Source organism: Symphalangus syndactylus, chromosome 20 (assembly GCF_028878055.3).
Source record: "Symphalangus syndactylus isolate Jambi chromosome 20, NHGRI_mSymSyn1-v2.1_pri, whole genome shotgun sequence".
NCBI classification, from domain to species: domain Eukaryota; kingdom Metazoa; phylum Chordata; class Mammalia; order Primates; family Hylobatidae; genus Symphalangus; species Symphalangus syndactylus.
Window position 1 is genome coordinate 68882897 of NC_072442.2, and position 18503 is coordinate 68901399.

At 53.2% G+C, this 18503-nt stretch overlaps 1 protein-coding gene across 7 annotated transcripts in view; it reads left to right on the forward strand.

The window, feature by feature from the left end:
- The window catches only part of RPH3AL (rabphilin 3A like (without C2 domains)), a 198393-nt gene extending 183816 nt beyond the window's left edge, over nucleotides 1–14577 (forward strand). For 5 of the 7 annotated variants that reach the window (XM_063629757.1, XM_063629756.1, XM_063629758.1 and 2 more), the window contains 3 exons: nucleotides 8077–8190; nucleotides 10161–10306; nucleotides 12091–14577. In XM_063629757.1, the coding sequence (XP_063485827.1) occupies nucleotides 8077–8190; nucleotides 10161–10306; nucleotides 12091–12162 (332 nt within the window). In that variant the 3' untranslated portion in view covers nucleotides 12163–14577. Of the gene's footprint in view, nucleotides 1–8076; nucleotides 8191–10160; nucleotides 10514–12090 lie in introns of those variants that run through there. The other 2 variants (XM_063629755.1, XM_063629754.1) reach the window with 1 other exon arrangement.
- The last annotated feature ends 3926 nt before the right edge of the window (nucleotides 14578–18503 follow it).

Consider the following 18503-nt stretch of genomic DNA (forward strand, 5'->3'; position numbering starts at 1 on the left):
AAATGCAAGCCAGACAGCCTCTGGGTGGGGAGAGGAGGGAGGCTGCATCTTCCCTGCTGCTTCCCATTGGCATTTCGCCCATGAGGATTGAGACTTCAGTTCAGAAATGATTTGAATGGGTTCCTGGAGGGGGTGGATTAGATTCTAATTTTTAAAAATATTTATAGTCTCGTGTAGCCTTTTAAATTTGCAAAGCCGTTTGTCCTACTTGGTAGTTATTTTTGTCTCCATTTTACAGATGGGAAGACTGAGGTTGAAAGGGATTAAGGTGTTTGCCCAGGAGCATCCAAGGCAGGACCAGAGCTCAACGCTCGCTGCTGAGGGTGAACTAGAGCTCTCCCCCACACTGCAGCCTCTGCTGTGACAGGAAAAGGGTCCAGAGAGGGCACAGAAGAGCACGGTGGGGAGACCGGGAGGGGACTGGCCGCCTGGAGGGAGGATTTCTGAGGGGATAGAGCCGTTAGGGTCAGGCAGGACCCTGGGGCATCCTGCGTGCTCGGTGAGGTGGAAAAGCGATGTTTCAGGCAATAGAAAGGCCTGGGTTCAAATCCCAGCTCTGCCTCTGAATGGCTTCTGAAGGTATCCTGGGTCCTAGGTGTCCTAGAAAGCCCAGCTTGGGAATCCACGCTCCCTCGAAAGGGGTGAGTCCACCTGCGAGGTTGGCCTGGGCACCCCAGGGCCAGCCCTGTGCTGCATGGTGTGGGCCCGTGAGTTCCAGATGCCTCTGCATGTAACAGCTCTTGCCTGTCAAGCACCTACCACAGGCCAGATGCCGACCGCATTACTTCTTTTGATCCTCACGACAACCCGGGGTGACAGTCCCCATCCCCCTTTCCACAGGTGAGCCCCTAAGCACACAGAGAGGAAAAGGACGGCTCCAGGGCCGGGCACTCACACCTGTAATCTCAGCACTTTGGGAGACCGAGGCGGGAGGATTGTTTGACCCCAGGAGTTAGAGACCAGCCCTGGCAAATAGAGAGATGATGTCTTTACAAAAAATAAAAATAAAAAGTAGGAAACTGGCCTAAAGTCATACTGCTGGGAAGTGGCAGAGGCAGGACACCAACCCAAGTCTCAGATCCGGTGACTCCCCCACCCCAGGCTCCCCTCCTGCTGCCACCAAGATGGAGCCCCAGCCTTGGGAGGCATCTCAGTGGACTTCAGGCCACGGACCCTGCCCTGTGTGCCGGTGGGGCAGCCGTCCCCTGTCCCAGCAGGGACGGACAGCCCTGCGTCTCTGCAGCTGCGCCTGCCTCGTGGGCTGGAGACGGCTAACTGGGAGTGTCTGCACTCCCGGGGGCCTTATCATCATTCCTTTACATTAGAGAATTTTTTTTGTTTTTAGTATGCAAAATTTTCCACCATCTGCTTTGCCTTGGCAGAATGTTTGCTGAAAATATCTCTCTTCCTCTATAATTCCCATAATTTCTGGGGGCTTTGGGAGCCTCCAAGCAGAGTGGCCGTAGCTCACAAGTGCCTCCCAAACTCAGGCTGCTGGCTGTCCTCGTGCCGAGCGGCAATGCTGTGTGGTCCAGCGGGAGCATCTCCCCACCCCTGACCAGGGAGGGGCACCAGGGCTGTCTCCACCAATGGGCACCTTGGGCTGACCCAAGGTTGAATCCCAGGATTCAGACCCAGAGTGAGTGCCCGGGTCAGCCCCTGTGTTTTTATAGAGAAGCCTGGAGAGAGAGCTGGGGCCATGGAGACAGGTGGTGGCTGAGCAGAGCCTGGAAGCAGGGCCCCCGCACCCCAGTGCAGTGCTGTGAGGCCACACGGCCAGCATGACGCCTCTCCCCTGGACCATCCCAGGCCGGGCCCCTCCACAGGACAGCTGCCACCCATGTCCTTTGTGGCAGTCAAGAGTTTCCAGAAGGAAACGCTCTTCCCCCCGCTCCATGTACCAAAACCCTGAGTTTCCATGGTGACAGTCAAATTGCAAATCCAGCCAAGAGTGAGCAGGGGGAAAGACGCTGGCCTCTCCCCAGAGAAGTGGGCACGGCTGGCGCTGGGGCTGGCCACTGCTGAGGATGAGCACCAGGCAAGCAGGCAGCCCTTCTGGGCTGCGGTGGGGAAACCTCAGGGATGCCAGGTCCCCAGCAAGTGGCTCAGGCCCCCGTGGAGGGGCTCAGGAGGGGAGGTTCTCCCTCACCCCTGCCTCTCGGCGGTGCCCGGTGACTCCGTGATACTCCTTCCTCCGAAAGGCTGTTGGGACGGCCTTCTCCCTGGTGTACTCGCATCTTCCATCTGAAAAATCATGCGTGGGCAGAATACAGGGCTCATCGGTGAGCCCTCCCAGACTCAGCCTTTGGGGAATTAAAGAGAAAAAAAGATATGAGCCTTCAGACACACAGAGTGTTATGTTGAGGATGGAAGAGCAAGGGCCAGAAGACGGGTGAGCCTGAAAGCTTTGTTAACAGCCTGGAAGACTGACAGTCACAGCTGCTGTGCAGGGAGAAAGGTGTCAACAGCAGTGGAATGGCAGATTAGCCGAGGTTTGGGTTTTCGGTGACATTTCAGTGGAGGGAGGAAGAAGAAAAGGCTGCTTCCTTCGCAGCCCGAGGAAGCCAGGAACATCTGGGGACGCCGCGTTTCTGCTGGGCCTGGGGCTCCTCAGCAGGGTTTGCGCGGTGTCCTTCCGCCCCGCCAGTAAATGCCAAGGCCGGTGTGGGCACTGCTGGCTTCCTTTGGTTTATTTCTTTCGAATGGTGTTCATTAGAGTGGATTAGAAATGGGATTTGGGTCTGTACCACAAAGACCTCTAAGCCCCAGCTTGAAATCCCAGACGCAGTGAGCAGAGAGGCTGCAGCCACGGAGAGGCTGTTCCCCTTCTTCACGGCTGTGGCCCTTTGGGGTCTATAAACGAAGATGAAGAACAAGCCAGGGAGAATGTGTCTAACGAGACGAGTCTGTCTCGTCGGCGTCCTGGCGCCTGCTCTGTGTCACCTGTGTGAGCTCAGTTGGCATCTGAGGCTCTTCCCTGCTTCATGGCTGTGGCCCTTTGGGGTCATAAATGGAGAAGAAGAACAAGTGACTGTAACTCAGGGAGGATTTTTTACCTTTATTTGTTAATCCTTGTGCACATGGGCACCAAATGGGGACTAGGCCGGGTGGCACCCTGACCCTAACCCCACCTCCAGGGTTGCTGTTTTGGATAAAATGCACAACTCATAACAAATGCCGTCCTCACGACATGGCGTGGCACGGTTCACGGTTGTCTTGCGGTTTTCGCCTGCTCCCAGCCCACCTCTGTGACCGTGTGTGATAGATGACAGAACAGGGAGGCGTGGGGAGATGGAGGGTGAGCTCGCCTCCCTAACCCCAGTCCTGGGACATCCTATCCCGTCGTCTCCTTCAGAGTCCTTTGACATCTGCCCCTTTGCACCAAAGGAGGCTGGCTGTGTGTGACACCACGGAGCCCCATGCCCACCCCCAGCCCCAGACTGTGTAGATTTTGCATATTAGCCATGGGGGAGATGGGACATTCCAAGTCAGGAAGCATGACTAGATCTCCCATAAGCATCTCTGCCAGAGAGAGGCGGAAACCGGTGTGGAGGCAAGCCACCCCGCCCGCCGCAGGACTGTCCTCCTGCTGGACACCTCCTGCTCCCGGGAAGTAGCCACAGGCCTCTAATTTCACTGTAGCTGCCCCAAGGGCAACATGGGAATGACTTGCTCCAGGAGCCCAGCAGGAATCCCTGGCTCCTTCCCGCCTCCTCCTATCCCTTTTTCATGGGACCCATGAGGTTGGCATCTGATCAGTGAGTCAAAACTACATAAATGCTTATAAAACTGATGCCCATGAGGTCCAGTCTTGGTGGATTCATGAACAAAGCAGCTCAGTCCAGGACCCATAAAACAATTGCAAAATAAGGCAGGTTTTCCTCGTATTTCTCAAATACCATGAAGAGGGCACACGGACTCCAACCATGCCCCATCCCCATCTCCTCTTGCTGCTCCATCACAAAAGTCCAAGGAGCCAGAGCAGAACTCTTCCTGGAGAGCAGGACAGAAAAAGGCAGAGCCTCTGAGCAGATGGAGGAAGGGGAGGCCTCTGAGTCTGAGCAGGTGGAAAAAGGGGAGGACTCTGAGTCTGAGCAGATGGAGGAAGGGGAGGATTCTGAGCAGGTGGAGGAAGGGGAGGACTCTGAGCAGGTGGAGGAAGGGGAGGACTCTGAGCAGATGGAGGAAGGGGAGGACTCTGAGCAGATGGAGGAAGGGGAGGACTCTGAGCAGATGGAGGAAGGGGAGGACTCTGAGCAGATGGAGGAAGGGGAGGACTCTGAGCAGGGGGAGGAAGGGGAGGCCAGGCCCGATCCCATGCTCATCACTCTTTTTTTTTTTTTTCATTATACTTTAAGTTCTAGGGTACATGTGCACAACGTGCAGGTTTGTTACATCTGTATACATGTGCCATGTTGGTGTGCTGCACCCGTTAACTCGTCATTTACATTAGGTATATCTACTAATGCTGTCCCTCCCCCCTCCCCCGACCCCACAACAGGCCCTGGTGTGTGATGTTCCCCACCCTGTGTCCACGTGTTCTCATTGTTCAATTCCCACCTATGAGAACATGCAGTGTTTGGTTTTCTGTCCTTGTGATAGTTTGCTGAGAATGATGGTTTCCAGCTTCCTCCATGTCCCTACAAAGGACATGAACTCATCATTTTTTATGGCTGCATAGTATTCCATGGCGTGTATGTGCCACATTTTCTTAATCCAGCCTATCATTGATGGACATTTGGGTTGGTTCCAAGTCTTTGCTATTGTGAATAGACCATGCTCATCACTCTTGCTCCAGTGGACAGGTCAGGTCTACGGAGAGGAGAGCCACACCAGCCTCATTTGCATGTGCAATTTGGTCCCTGCCCTCAAGGAGCCTCACAACCTGCTAGGGGAAGCAGACACGCAAACAGAGCAGAAAGTGGTTGGTGCAGTTGTAGCAGAGAGCACAGGGCGTTCAGCCAGCCAGGGCACAGGTGAGACAGAGGGCTTCCTGGAGGAGGCAGTTTTCTGAGCCAAGAGAAGACGGGTGGGCAGGGCATTCTGGGCAGAGGCAAGCCAGTCCCAGTGGGAGGTGGTGGCAGGAGCCACAAGCCGCAGGAGGCTGGAGGCACCCGGGGTGAGACAGTGGGTGGCATGGGATGCAGCTGGAAAAGTAGACAAAGGGCAGGAGCCCAGTGTGGTCCTGGGGGCGTGGGGAGCCTTTAAAGAGGGTGAAGCTGGGATCTGTGCTTTTGCTGGAGCATCCCCTGGCTGTGCAGAGAACACGGAGTGGAGTGCCTGTAGGTGGGGCCCTGGTGGGGCCACTGTCACAGGAGTCCAGGTTGGAGGAGCTGACACCTCGCGTTAAACAAGGCAGTGACACTGGTGAGGAAGTGACCGATTTAAGAACCATTTGAGTGAAACTGGCAAGACATGAGGAGAAAAGAGGCAAGACCACGAGTCCCCTGACCTTCATGAAGCACCTACTGTGTGCTGGCCGCTCCGCTGGGGGTGCACCCCTGTGTGCTGGCTACTTTGCTGGGGGCGCGCCCACTGTGTGCTGACCTCTCTGCTGGGGGTGAACCTACTGTGTGCTGGCCAGTCTGCTGGGGGTGAACCTACTGTGTGCTGGCCTCTCTGCTGGGGGTGAACCTACTGTGTGCTGACCTCTCTGCTGGGGGTGAACCTACTGTGTGCTGACCTCTCTGCTGGGGGTGAACCTACTGTGTGCTGACCTCTCTGCTGGGGGTGAACCTACTGTGTGCTGGCCTCTCTGCTGGGGGTGAACCTACTGTGTGCTGACCTCTCTGCTGGGGGTGAACCTACTGTGTGCTGACCTCTCTGCTGGGGGTGAACCCACTGTGTGCTGGCCGCTCTGCTGGGGGTGCACAAGGTTGAGAGTCTCCTGGGTGTTCATGGCAGCCAGGTCCAGCCTCTGGTTGCTTGTTCCAAGACCTGTGACTCCCTTAGCTGAAAGATGACATAGGCTGAAGCCATGAAGGCTTTTCCAGAAGCCTCTGGATCTACATGGCAGCTACTGTTTCCCCACCCCAGCGCCCACAGTGGATTTTCATAACTGACCAGGCACTTCCTCCCACTAAGCTTCAATGCGGTCTCTGAATTCTTCCCTACACGCTGCTCCAGAAAGGGCTCAGTGGATCAAATGAAGCGTGCTAGGCACCTCAGTATAGATGGATTTGGTTTCCAGTCTTACCTCCCACCAGCGGGTACCATGCCTCACGGTTGTTTGGAAGATGATGCCCACTAAGGGCCCAGCACAGTGCCTGGCATAAGAGCTCAACTGCCCTAACCTTCCTCCGTAACCACCAGCGTTTTGCATTCCCCAAGGAAAACCCTGACAGGCACCCCTGACTCCTGCCCCATCTGCTGAGTTTCTCGCCTGTGAGAGCTGGTTACCCTTGATCCAGACCTTTCTGTGCTGTTGTACTCAGTATTGCAATGATATCACTTAATTAAATGTTACGCGAATTGACAGAAAGAGGCAGAAAAGAGACAGAATTGTTTCATGAAAACTGAGACTTTGGAAAGTCTTTTTTTTTTTTTTCTTTTTTGAGACAGAGTCTCGCTCTGTCGCCCAGGCTGGAGCACAGTGGCGCAATCTCAGCTCACTGCAACCTCCGCCTCCCAGGTTCAAGTGATTCTCCTGCCTCAGCCTCCCGAGTAGCTGGGAGTACAGGTGCCCGTCACAACGCCAAGCTTATTTTTGTATTTTTAATAGAGATGGGGTTTCATTATGTTGGCCAGCCTGGTCTTGAGCTCCTGACCTCAAGTGATCCACCCGCCTTGCCCTCCCAAAGTGCTGAGATTACAGGCATGAGCCACCGCACCCAGCCCTGGAAAGTCTTGATGGAAGCAACTTGCTTTATAAAAATCTATGGAATTAGGGGTGGACAGGACAACTGTGAAAACCAAGAGGAAGAAATGGAAAAAGGAGGATTCTGCAGTTGTGCCGCTTGGCCAGGGTCTGTGGGTCCCGCTGCAATTCGGAGAAACTGCACCTGGGGTCGCAGGCAATGCACTACGGGTGCAGTTGATACCTGAGAGACTGTGTGAGCCAATCTCGCAGAAGCACCCAAGCCTGGCATCGAAAGATTGGCGAATGGATGTACATTTCTGTGTTTAAAATTAAAATAGAATGTTTAAAGGGTAGCTATATCCTGTATTATGACTCTCACTGTTGATTACCCAGCCAAATACAGTTTCCATTTAGTCGAGAAAAGACAGTTTCTCCCACGGTGGGTGTTCACTGTGACAACATCCTCACCTCCCCTTGCTGGGATTCCAGCCCCATCCGTCTGGTTCCCTTCCGCATTTGCGAGACCCCACTGTGCGTTACTGGATGAACTGGGATGACAGCCCAGGCCTGCTGGCTCCCAGTTCAATTCTTGCAGTGAAATCAGAGGGTTGTGAGCGGGGGCTGCGGAGCCAGCCTGCCGGGATGAGAATCCGGCTCTTCCACTTACAACTTGGGCACATGCCCCCGTTTTCTTGCCAGTGAAATGGGGGTAATGCTGTTTCCTACCTCACAGAGTTGTTCTGAAACTTCAGTGAATGTGTCTATGGAAAGTGCCTGGAATTCTCCCTAAGGGTCAGCTCTGACTGTCCCCGCATCCCTGCAGAGCATTGCCTTGGGCCTATTGTCTCCCCGAGTGGAGGCCTCAGAGCTGTTGTTCTTGGGCCTAATGTCTCACCGAGTGGAGACCTCAGAGCTGTTATACCTGCACCACGGTGATAATTGGCCTCCGCCACGGCAAGTGGGTTCTGGTTCCACCGGAGGAACTAGACCAGGGGGTGGCATGTGGAGATGACTGGCCAACAGGTGAACTCTTCTCTGCTGCTCACGCTGAGCCCAAGTCCCACCCTCCTCACACCAGGACTCCCCTCTTTGGCCAGCAGAAATGCGTGTCCTCCCATCCCCAGGCCGTTATTTCTTCTGCCCAAAGTGAAAGGGCCAGCTGAGCTGCTACGCCGCGTGGTCATGAGCTGAGGAGGCCTCTGCCCTGGCCCCTCCGTCCATGCCTGCAGGCAGGGGCTTGTTGGGTGACCTCCTGTGCTGTGGTCTGTCTCTTCCAGTGGTTTCCAGCGACAGTGACAGTGACTCGGATCTCAGCTCCTCCAGCCTAGAGGACAGACTCCCACCCACTGGGGTCAGGGACTGGAAAGGCGACAAACCCTGGAGGGAGTCAGGTAAAGTGGGGAGTAAAATGCTGCTTATTGGCTGGGCGTGGTGCACTCCAGCCTGGGCAACAGGACTGAAAATCCATCTCAAAAAAAAAAAAAAGAAGAGAAATGAAATGAAACATTAGACCGTGCACAGTGGCTTATGTCTCATCCCAGCACTTTAGGAGGCCGGGGTGGGCGGATCATGAGGTCAGGAGATTGAGACCATCTTGCCCAACATGGTGAAACCCCACCTCTACTAAAAATACAAAAATTAGCTGGGTGTGGTGGCGGGTGCCTGTGATCCCATCTACTTAGGAGGCTGAGACAGGAGAATTGCCTGAATCCAGGAGGTGGAGGTTGCAGTGAGCCAAGATCGCATCACGGCGCTCCAGCCTGGTGACAGAGCAAGACTCCATCTCAAAAAAAAAAAAAAAAAAAAGGTGCTGTTTATTTCCAAAGCCCCAGAGACAGGGACAGAGTGGCTTTGCTGCTTCCTCGGATTGCTGCTTCCCAGCGGGTGTCCAAGGAGTTCTACATCTGGAAGGAGAAGCAGGCCTAGGGATGGGACGACAGGTTCCTTGAGGCTCCTCTGTACACACAGCGGGGGAAGGAGGGCAGGCAAAGGACAGGAGCCAGGGCCAGCCAGGCCACCCATGCCCGTGGCCCGCACACCTGGGACTCCTCCCATGCCCACCTGTGAGCGTTCCCCAACTGAGAGTTTGCCTCTTGGATCATGAGAGCTGAGAAAATCAGGTGCATACCTCCATGCACTAGGTCAGTCCTGCCATGAAACCACCATGGGGTCCCAGGACCTGCTGTGACCTCTGGGCCTGCATTTCCTTCTCATTAGCAAGCGAGACAGAACGGGTGGCCTCCAAAGCGCCTTCTGACTTGGACATCTCTGAGCTCACTGTCTGGGACCTGCTGTATGAAAGAGGGTTAACTGGGGCATTGAGACTGGTACAGAGAAGGCCTGGGAGAGGAAAGGAAAGACATTCTCCTGCCCTTCAAACACACAAAGGACTTCTGGAAAAAGGGCCAGCTTCATTCGGTCACTCCACAGGTCGGAACTGGGACCGTTGAAAGAAATTTCAGGGAGGCCAATTTTAGTACAGAAGAAGGAAGGCTCTGTAATAACTGCCCCAAACGGGAATGAAATGCCTTGGGGGTCCTGTCTTGGGACCAAGACTGGGTTGGGAATGGAAGTTTGAGCTAAATCAGAGCCGGCAAAGGCCTGGCACACGTACCACCACCCCCCACTCCTGTGACCATGGCAGACATTACTAGGTGATCATGATACTCTTTCCACAGAGCCCTGATGTGCCCTCAGAATCCTCCTCAGTGCAGTTTTCTAAGTGGCCAATATCAGTAGGTAGAGATGGCGCAAGAGGTGAAAACTGTCCCTGGACCAGTGACTTCTTAGGCTCCTTCAGGCTGAAGATTCTAGAGAAAATTTAGAAGAGTATAAAGGAAACACCTGCCAGCCTCGGTTTCCAGGGCAGGCTTTATACTCACCTCCTTCTCCCACCGCGGGCTCTTGTCCCCTGGCTCCACACCCACCCTCAGCTCTGACCAAGCAGGACTGGGAGACAGGAGAAGGTCAGCAAAGTAGCAGGCTCCGCGTCTGCTCTCTTGGCCAGGCAAGGACCAGAAACCATGTTTGAGCGAAGACCCTTTAGTGAGTTAAGGCAGCAGTCAACATCTCTCTCTCACTAGGTTAACCGAAATATATATCCCCCACCCCCAACCCCATTCTGTGATAATTGTGGACTTTCCTGTTGGTGACGTGTGACTTAGTGAAAAGACCTGCAGGCCCGTTCTTGGACCCAACAGCAACGGCCAGAGGGTGGGGTCGGGCCAGAGCCTGGCAGCCATGTGGGTGGGGTTGGGGGCAGACATCCCATAGAGACCTACACAGTTCCAAATGAGGAACTGGGCTGAGATCACCCCATCTCGGTTTGAGATCCACAGGGCCCACACGTGATTTCCCACAGGTGGCAGCGTGGAGGCCCCCAGGATGGGGTTCACCCGCCCACCGGGCCACCTTTCCGGGAGCCAGAGCAGCCTGGCCAGTGAGACGGGGACAGGCTCTGCCGACCCGCGGGGGGGACCCCGCCCCGGGCCGACCCGAAGGGCCCTGGTGAGTACCCAACTGCTGCCTTCTCCCCTCTCCTGCCCCCGTGGCCGTGTCCTCCCTCACTCACTCCTCCCAAACTGGAGACTGGTCGGTGACATTTTCAATTCTGCATGTTTACCAAGCACTGTGCGGGGGAACAAGGTGAGCCAGACCCCATCCCTGCCTGCAAGGAACAGAGAGAGGGACCCAGAATGATCATGGTAACCATCCCTAGCCACTCTGGGTAATCACAGCAGTGCTTACCCATCCTCTGCTGCATAAAACGTGCCGGGCTCCCCTGAGGCGAACTTTCATTCTGTTGGCAGAGTGGCTGGGAGGCTTATTGTCCATTTGATGGGTGTAGAAACCAAGGCACAGAGAGAGAGTGGGGGCAGAATCCTGGGCTCCCACCCTGCCCTGCACCTGCTGGGCCCAGCCCTGGCTGGCCCAGGATCATCCTGTGGCGGGGGTGGGGGTTCTCCTTAAACTGAAACCAGAGAAAACTGCACAGGTGCAGGATTAGCCTGTCTCCTTCAAGAAAGAAGCCCTGGGCAGGTTGGGCCCCTCCCTGGCCAGAGGGTTCATGGGTACACGCATGCACCAGGGCGGCAGCTGATCTCCTTCCCGGGGTGTGGAGGGCACCCCGCAGCCACCCACAGGAACGCCTGCCCCACCTCTCTCCTTCCCCACTCAATGGTTCCCCAGGAGCTGCAGAGCATCCGGGAGGCATCTTTGGCCGTGGAGCGGACCCTGCCCCCTCCCTCTAGCCTCCTGGAGGCCCTCCACAGAGGACAGTGTGGAATCTGGCAGCCCTGAGTTCTTGTCCCAGCCCTGCCACCCACGGCCATGAGACCTTGAGCAGACCCCCAGGTTGAACCATATGAAATTGCTTTTTTTTTTTTTTGAGACAGGATCTCATGCTGTTGCCCAGGCTGGAGTGCACTGGTGTGATCACCGTTCATTGCAGCCTCCATCTCCTGGGCTCCAGTGGTCCTCCTGCCTCAGCCTGCCAAGTAGCTAGGACTATAGGCCAGTGCCACCATGTCTGGCTAATTTTTTTTTTGTATTTTTCAAAGGGACGGGGTCTCCCTATGTTGCCCAGGCTGGTCTCGAACTCCTGGGCTGAAACAGTCCTCCCGCCTTGGCCTCCCAAAGTGTTGGGATTACAGGCAGGAGCCACCGCGCCCAATTGCAATTGCATTTTTGTGGCTCAAAAACAGTGAAATATCAGCAGTTCAATATGGTTCACCCTTATATTTGATCTCTTCTGCGCCCAGTTCTGTTATCAGTACAGTGTCCTTCACAGGGTTCCGGGGAGACAAAATCCAGTGTCACATGGACTGCCTTCTCCTAGGCGGTCCCCAGTAAATGTCCGGAATAAAGGGGGAAGCCGTGTGGCCCAGCACAGAGAGAGGGTTCCTGGGCTTAAGAAACAACTTGGGAAGGATTGGCTTAGAGGACGATGTTCTATTTCCGTGCCCATTTGCTCCTTCCGGCATCCTGAGGTCGCCACGTTGATCACCTGGGTTAGGAGGGGGGCCTGAAGCCCAGAGGGGCAGGCAACTTTCCTGCCATCACACAGCAGAGCAGAGCAGCGCTGGTCTCGAGCTCGGGCTGAGGCACGGGTGCTGTCAGCAAAAGCCTGCCTTCCCCACCAGCTCCTCCATCTCATTCCCAAAGGCTGAGCTGTCGCCGGGGAGGGAGGGACACACCAGCTCCTCCATCTCATTCCCAAAGGCTGAGCTGTCGCCGGGGAGGGAGGGACACACCCCTGCTCACCATGTGGTGGCCTTTTCTCTCCTCTAAAGGTAAAAGACACACCTGGACGAGCCCCCGCTGCTGGCGCAGCTCCAGCTGGCTCCTCCAGCTGCCTGGGCTGAGGGGTCTGGTGCCTGGAACAGACTTCCCTGTGGAGGATTCCTGCCAGACCCTGCCCGGCTCCTCCCTGACCGGTCCTTGTGCCCTCGCCAGACACCCCGTTGGCCATGACTCAACAACTCCCAGTGTTGGGAGTTGTCTGCCTCCCCCACCCAGTGCCTTTCTGTGCCCCTTCTCTCCTGGGGAGCTCTCTGCATCCACCACCCCCTCCAACCACTGCCCTCAGCCCCTGACCTTATTTATTGCCCTCCCCTCCCACACCCCCAATCTACCTTGTGATGATTTTAAGTTTGCGTGTGTCTTGGGTTGGGCTGGCGGGGGTTCCCACATGCAGTGTCAGAGGGGCCGCCTGGCGGCGCTTTCTCCGTGGCTGTATTAATGGCAAGACTAAATGAAACCTAGGGCATGGCCTCGGAAGCTGCATGTGGCCCCTTAGAGGTGAGCATCAGAGCCAGAGCAGTGAGGGTGAGATTCACCCACCCTCTCCCTCTCCCTTCAGCTCTGGGAGGCAGGAGCAGTGCCCCCCTCCCGTGGGCTGTCCCAGGACCGCGGGTGAAACCTCGCTCTGTTTGGTTTCTTTGGTTTTTTATGTTTGTTTGTTTTTGAGACAGTCTCGCTTTGTTGCCCAGGCTGGGGTGCAGTGGCACGATCGTGGCTCACTGCAACCTCCACCTCCTGGGCTCAAGCGATTCTCTCACCTCAGCCTCCTGAGTAGGTGGGATTACAGGCACCTGCCACCACACCCAGTTAATTTTTGTATTTTTAGAAGAGAGGGGGTTTCTCCATGTTGGCCAGGCTGGTCTTGAACTCCTGGTCTCAAGTGATCCGCCCGCCTCGGCCTCCCAAAGTGCTGGCATTACAGGTGTGAGCCACCACACCCAGCCCTATTAGGTTTCTTTTAATCCCCTCACGGCTCAGCCTGTCTTCAGCTTGAGGAGCTGGGAAGCTCTGGTGGATGCTATGAATTCACTTGCTGAAGAGCAGCCTTCAGGTGCATCCCCGGCCAGGGGACGTGGCTCCCTCAGCCATGAATTCTCTTCTCTTCAGGAGGTTTGGCTTAGAATGAAAATACTTCAGTCAGAATATGGGCAAATGCTTCTGGAAAACCCTTCCCTGAAGAGAGAGAACATGTGTGTGTGTGTGTGTGTGTGTGTGTCGTTGTTCACACCCTCCCATCCTTCCTGCCTCCTGCCCCAATCCCCAGGTCCCTGGGTCTGGAAGGGCCTCCTCTCCAAGCTAGGAGCTCCTGGGCCCCCACCATTCACTTTTTGTCCTTGCTGCCGGCAAACAGTAAAGAAACTCACTTTCCCTGTGGCACGTTATGCTTCAGAATTAAAACAATGAAGATTAAAATTTGCACTGAGCCAGTGTGTTGATCAAAAGACCACAATTGCCTGTGTTTCTGAGATGCATCAGTGGAAAAATGGATGGAAAAAACTGTGGTGCGTTGACTTGCTGGAACACATCCTAAGCCGCAGTGAAAGGAGGGGCTAGAGCTGTGTGTGTTCATGCAGCTCACACACCTGATGCTGAACGGATAAGCAAGGCCATCTACATACAAAAGGAATAATCGGAATGAGTTCTGCAAACTCGTACGTACAACTGCAAAAATGTCTTTTAAATTCACAAGGACTTCTGGTTACATATGGTGCATTGAATATATTCATATTTTCCTCTGTCCCTGAAAACTCCACTAGAATGACATAAAGGAATGAAAATGGCATAAACCACAAAGATAAAAAGAACAGGAGAGAAGATGGCAGTGAATGACAAATACCTGTTTGGAAGCTGGAACAGTATGATTTGCTTAGTGTCAGCCTCAAAATATCTACAAAGAAGGAAGCCAAGCATGAACAAGCTCATTTGCTCTGCAGAATCCCCCAAATGCACAGAACTTGGAGGGGCCAGGTGTCCCGAAGGTAGAAGTTCAGGGTGGGTCTGAGAATTGTCTTGGTTGAAAGAAGTGTTTACACCCTCAGGTCCCCTCTCCCAGCCTGGTGACTGCCCTTCTCTGACCATGGCAGGAGACAGGTTTACTGCCGGCCAGCGGTGATCTGAAAAGATTCTGGATTGGGGACCCCAGGGGTAGCCAAAGGCTGGGGCAAGGTGCCTTACTGAAATCAGGATGTAAATGGGGAAGCCCTCATTCCCCTTTAAAATCCCTGATGGAGGCTGATAAAAGCCAGGCCTCGTCCCCATCCATCCACCCCCAAGGCAGGACATTTATTATTATTATTTTGAGATGGAGTTTCGCTCTTGTCACCCAGGCTGGAGTGCAATGGCATGATCTCGGCTCACCGCAACCTCCGCCTCCCAAGTTCAAGCGATTCTCCTGCCTCAGCCTCAAGCGAGTAGCTGGGATTACAGGCACGCGCCACCACGCCCTGCTAATTCTGTATTTTTAGTAGAGATGGGGTTTCTCCATGTTGGTCAGGCCAGTCTTGAACTCCTGACCTTGTGATCCACCCGCCTCAGCCTCCCAAAGTGCTGGGATTACAGGCATGAGCCTCTGCACCTGGCTGGCAGAACGTTATTGAATTTCTCTCTGGGAAACTGATCAAAGAGAATAGATGGACAGATCCTGACACTGGGGGTTCCCCAAACAGTGGGTCTCTGCCCAGTCCACTGTGAGACCTCCAGTCCACAAGCCTCACCCACATGCTCAGTGCTGCCTATTAGCTTTGCTGTGTTTCACTCATAGCGGGGACAGCCAAGGGCACCCAACGTTTGATGAAATCCAATAAATGAAAATAGAGACTCCAGTACACAGAAAAAAGGAGAGGAAAATCCCCTGAAGTATTACACCTATGAAATGAGAAAAGAATGTTATTTTTTTAAAGGCAGTGTTAAAGTTCTTGAACATTAAAAATAGCAGGAATTTAAAATGCATGAGAAGGGATGGAAGAGGAGAGAAAATCTCCCATTAAGTAAAATGCATAAAAGCAAAAAGAGGAAAAAGTCAAGAACATTGGACAACAACAAGATCAGCTCAACACAGAAGATCCAGCCTCCGTGAAATAGGAATTTCAACCCGTGAAACAGAAAACAGAGGAGAGGAGATTGTTGAAGAAATGACACAAGAATATTCCCCAGGACTGAAGGGAATGGGCTTCCATAGAGAAAGCCTGTAAGCTCCCGGCACAGGGACGTGAAGCCTCCACACCCGTGTGGCCCCTGCCACCACCCTGAGCAGCAGTTTGGTGATGCCCAGTAGGCGAAGGTGGGCGCAGCCTGCAGCCATCCCTGAGGTCCTCCTGAAACACAGATGCTCACTCGCCAGCTCTGGGGTGGGACCCCAGCGTGCACATCTAACACGCTGGCAGGTGACACATGGTTGAAGGGCACCTTGAGTAGCATTGGTCTAGGGCAGTGGTTGTTCCCTTTGGCTGCTCACTGGAATCACCTGGGGAGCTTTAAAAGTACTCATGGCAGACCCACCACTAGAGATTTTGGTTTAATCAATTTTGCATGTATCCTTGGCTGGCATCGGGATTTGTAAAGCTCTCCAGATGACTCCAATGTGCTGGGAGGCCCCTGGACCATTTCCCTCCAGAAACTCATCTCGTGGGCTCCAGGAGACATGCACAGAATATTTACAGCTCAAATTTAGAAACAACCAAAAAGCCTTCAGCAGAAGAATAGGTACATAAATTGTGACATATACAAACAATAGAATATTATGCAGTGGTGAAATTGAGTCACCACACTCAGAGTATGTGTATCTCACCAATAATGCTGACAAAGAGACAGGTGGCAGAAAAATACATGACACCATCTATATAGAGATTTCACAAACATGCAAGAATGTTATAAAAATATATTTTATGCAGCAAGAGAATTCAGAAACCGGAAGGATAACAAAACAACAGACTCAGGACACATCTTGGGAAGAGGAGAAATACAATTAAAGGGAATCTTAATGTTTTACTAAGCTCAGTGATAGGTAGATGGGTTTGTAATATTTATATTTTACTTTGTATTGTGTATTTGTATGTTTATTATAGATTTGGTTTTTTTTGTTGTTGTTGTTTTTGTTTTTGTGAGATGGAGTCTCACCCTGTCGCCCAGGCTAGAGTGCAGTGGCGTGATCTCGGCTCACTGCAACCTCTGCCTCCTGGGTTCAAGCAATTCTCCTGTCTCAGCCTCCCGAGCATGTGCCACCACGCCCGGCTAATTTTTTGTATTTTAGTAGAGATGAGGTTTCACCATGTTGGCCAGGATGGTCTCTAACTCCTGACCTTGTGATCCACCTGTCTCAGCCCCCCAAAGTGCTGGGATTACAGGCGTGAGCCACCGCGCCTGGCCTAGATTTGTATTTTTTGTATGTCAGAAATATTTTAAAGTAAATTAAGGAACTACACCAAACCTTCTTATGAAATTTCAGGACACAAGGATAATCAGAAAATATCCCAAAGCCTTCCAAAGAGAGAAAAAAAAAAGTTACATACAAAGGATCAGGAATTCAAATGGTGCTGAAATTCTCAAAGCAAATTTTGAAGTCCGAGCACAGAGAAGCAAGATCTTCTGAATTCTGAGGGGAAACAATTTCTAAGTTGACTTTTCTATCCAGCTAGAACTTAGTGAAGTGTGAAGGTAGAATGAAGATATGTTCAGACATGTGAGTTCTTGAAAAATATCACCTCCCTTGCCCTCTTTCTCAGGCAGCTACTGTAGGATGTGCTCCAACCAAACAAGGGAGAAAACCAAGAGAAAATCGGCACAAGAACCTGGAGCCCTGACACAGGAGAGAATCCTCAGGGTGATGGTGGAGCCGGGTGGCTGGTCCAGCCAGCCCAGGTGAGGACAGAGGAGGTGCACAAGGATATACAAGAAGCATATGTGTGTCAGGGAGATCGTATGTGAGAGCTACATCATGATATTTTATAATACATAATGCTCTGTAAAATTACAAAATCAAGACATAGAATCCGCATGAGGTTTTAGATACCAAGGAACTAAAAGAGTTCTAAGGTGTCTCGAGGTGAGCAGGGGATTCCTGCTTTACGTTATAAACTTTGTAGGACAGTTACCCTTTTAAAATAATATACTATATTTCATGTATAACAATGAATTTTTATGGAAAAATTCACATCAAACTGCTGACAAACCCACAGGGTGGGGGTGAGGGGGCGGCAGTGAGCCTGAGGCCATAGCAGATGAGTGAGTAAACACCTGCCTGGCAGAGAAAAGATAGCCTGTGGCTGCCCCGCAGTCCCTAGGTCCACGCCCGACCTGGGAACACCAGCCTGGGAGTGGCTCGGGCCTCTGCCCACAGTTCTAAACTGCAGGTGTGCTACCCACGCCTCTGTGGGACCAAAGCCCTGTCAGACCTGATGCAGATGAGCCCCCACACTCAGCCCCCACCAGAACCCTATGACTGGGCCAGACCCAGTGCCTGCAGCCCCGGGGTGGATTCCAAATGCATTTCCTAGAAGGCATTCATTAAGACGACGTCCTCGTGGAAGGGTCAGCTTCAGAGCTGAGGTGGGATGCAGATCCCTCATGGGAGCCTGTGGCTGCCTTGGAGTCAAGGGTTCTTTGTGGGCTGGTCTGGGAACCAAGAAATCTTTTCTTTATGAAACTGCTTTCTTAGTCCCAAGCAACCAACTTACAAATTAGCTTTCAGAACTGAGCCTTTCCTGATAGAAGGTGGAAGGTGTTCTGTGACATCTGTAAAAATCAGGGCGTACAGAAGGGACTGGATTTGTCCCAAATACCAGATAACCCAAGTGGTTCCTAAAAGGGGCAGCAAGTGGAGAGCTCATGAACTTTGGACCCTGGTTTCAAATCCCAGATCTGCTACTTAGTGCCTGAAACTATGGGTGCTTCTCTGTGCCTCCGTTTTCTCATCTGTGAAATGGGGATAACACCTCCTTCCCAGGATGACTGGAAATTTAAAACATGAGAGCCCCAGCACAGCTCCCACCACCGTGACAAGCACGTCAACAGCTACCAGCTGTTTCTCCAGTAGAATTCAGTGAGGCACGTGCCTCAAGATGCCATAAGAACGTGAGCAGGGTGGCTGCCTGGTACCTGGGGCGCAGTAAACCTTCACACTCTGCGCTTTGGGGCTTTGGAATGACGCTGCTTATCCACACTCATTCCTCTGTGGAGCATTAATCGGGCAGCTGCTGGTGCAGGTGCAGAGTTCTAGGCCCGGGGTTTGGTAGTGGACAAAACGGACATGGCCCCGCCCTCCGCTGCATCTGAACCACCCAAGGGACTCGTTGGAACACAGAACGCTAACCCTACCTCGGAGTTCCTGATTCAGAGGTCTGCCGTGGGGCTGACAATGCATATTTCAGTTCCCAGGTGATGCTGAGGTTCCCACTGGAACCAGCTC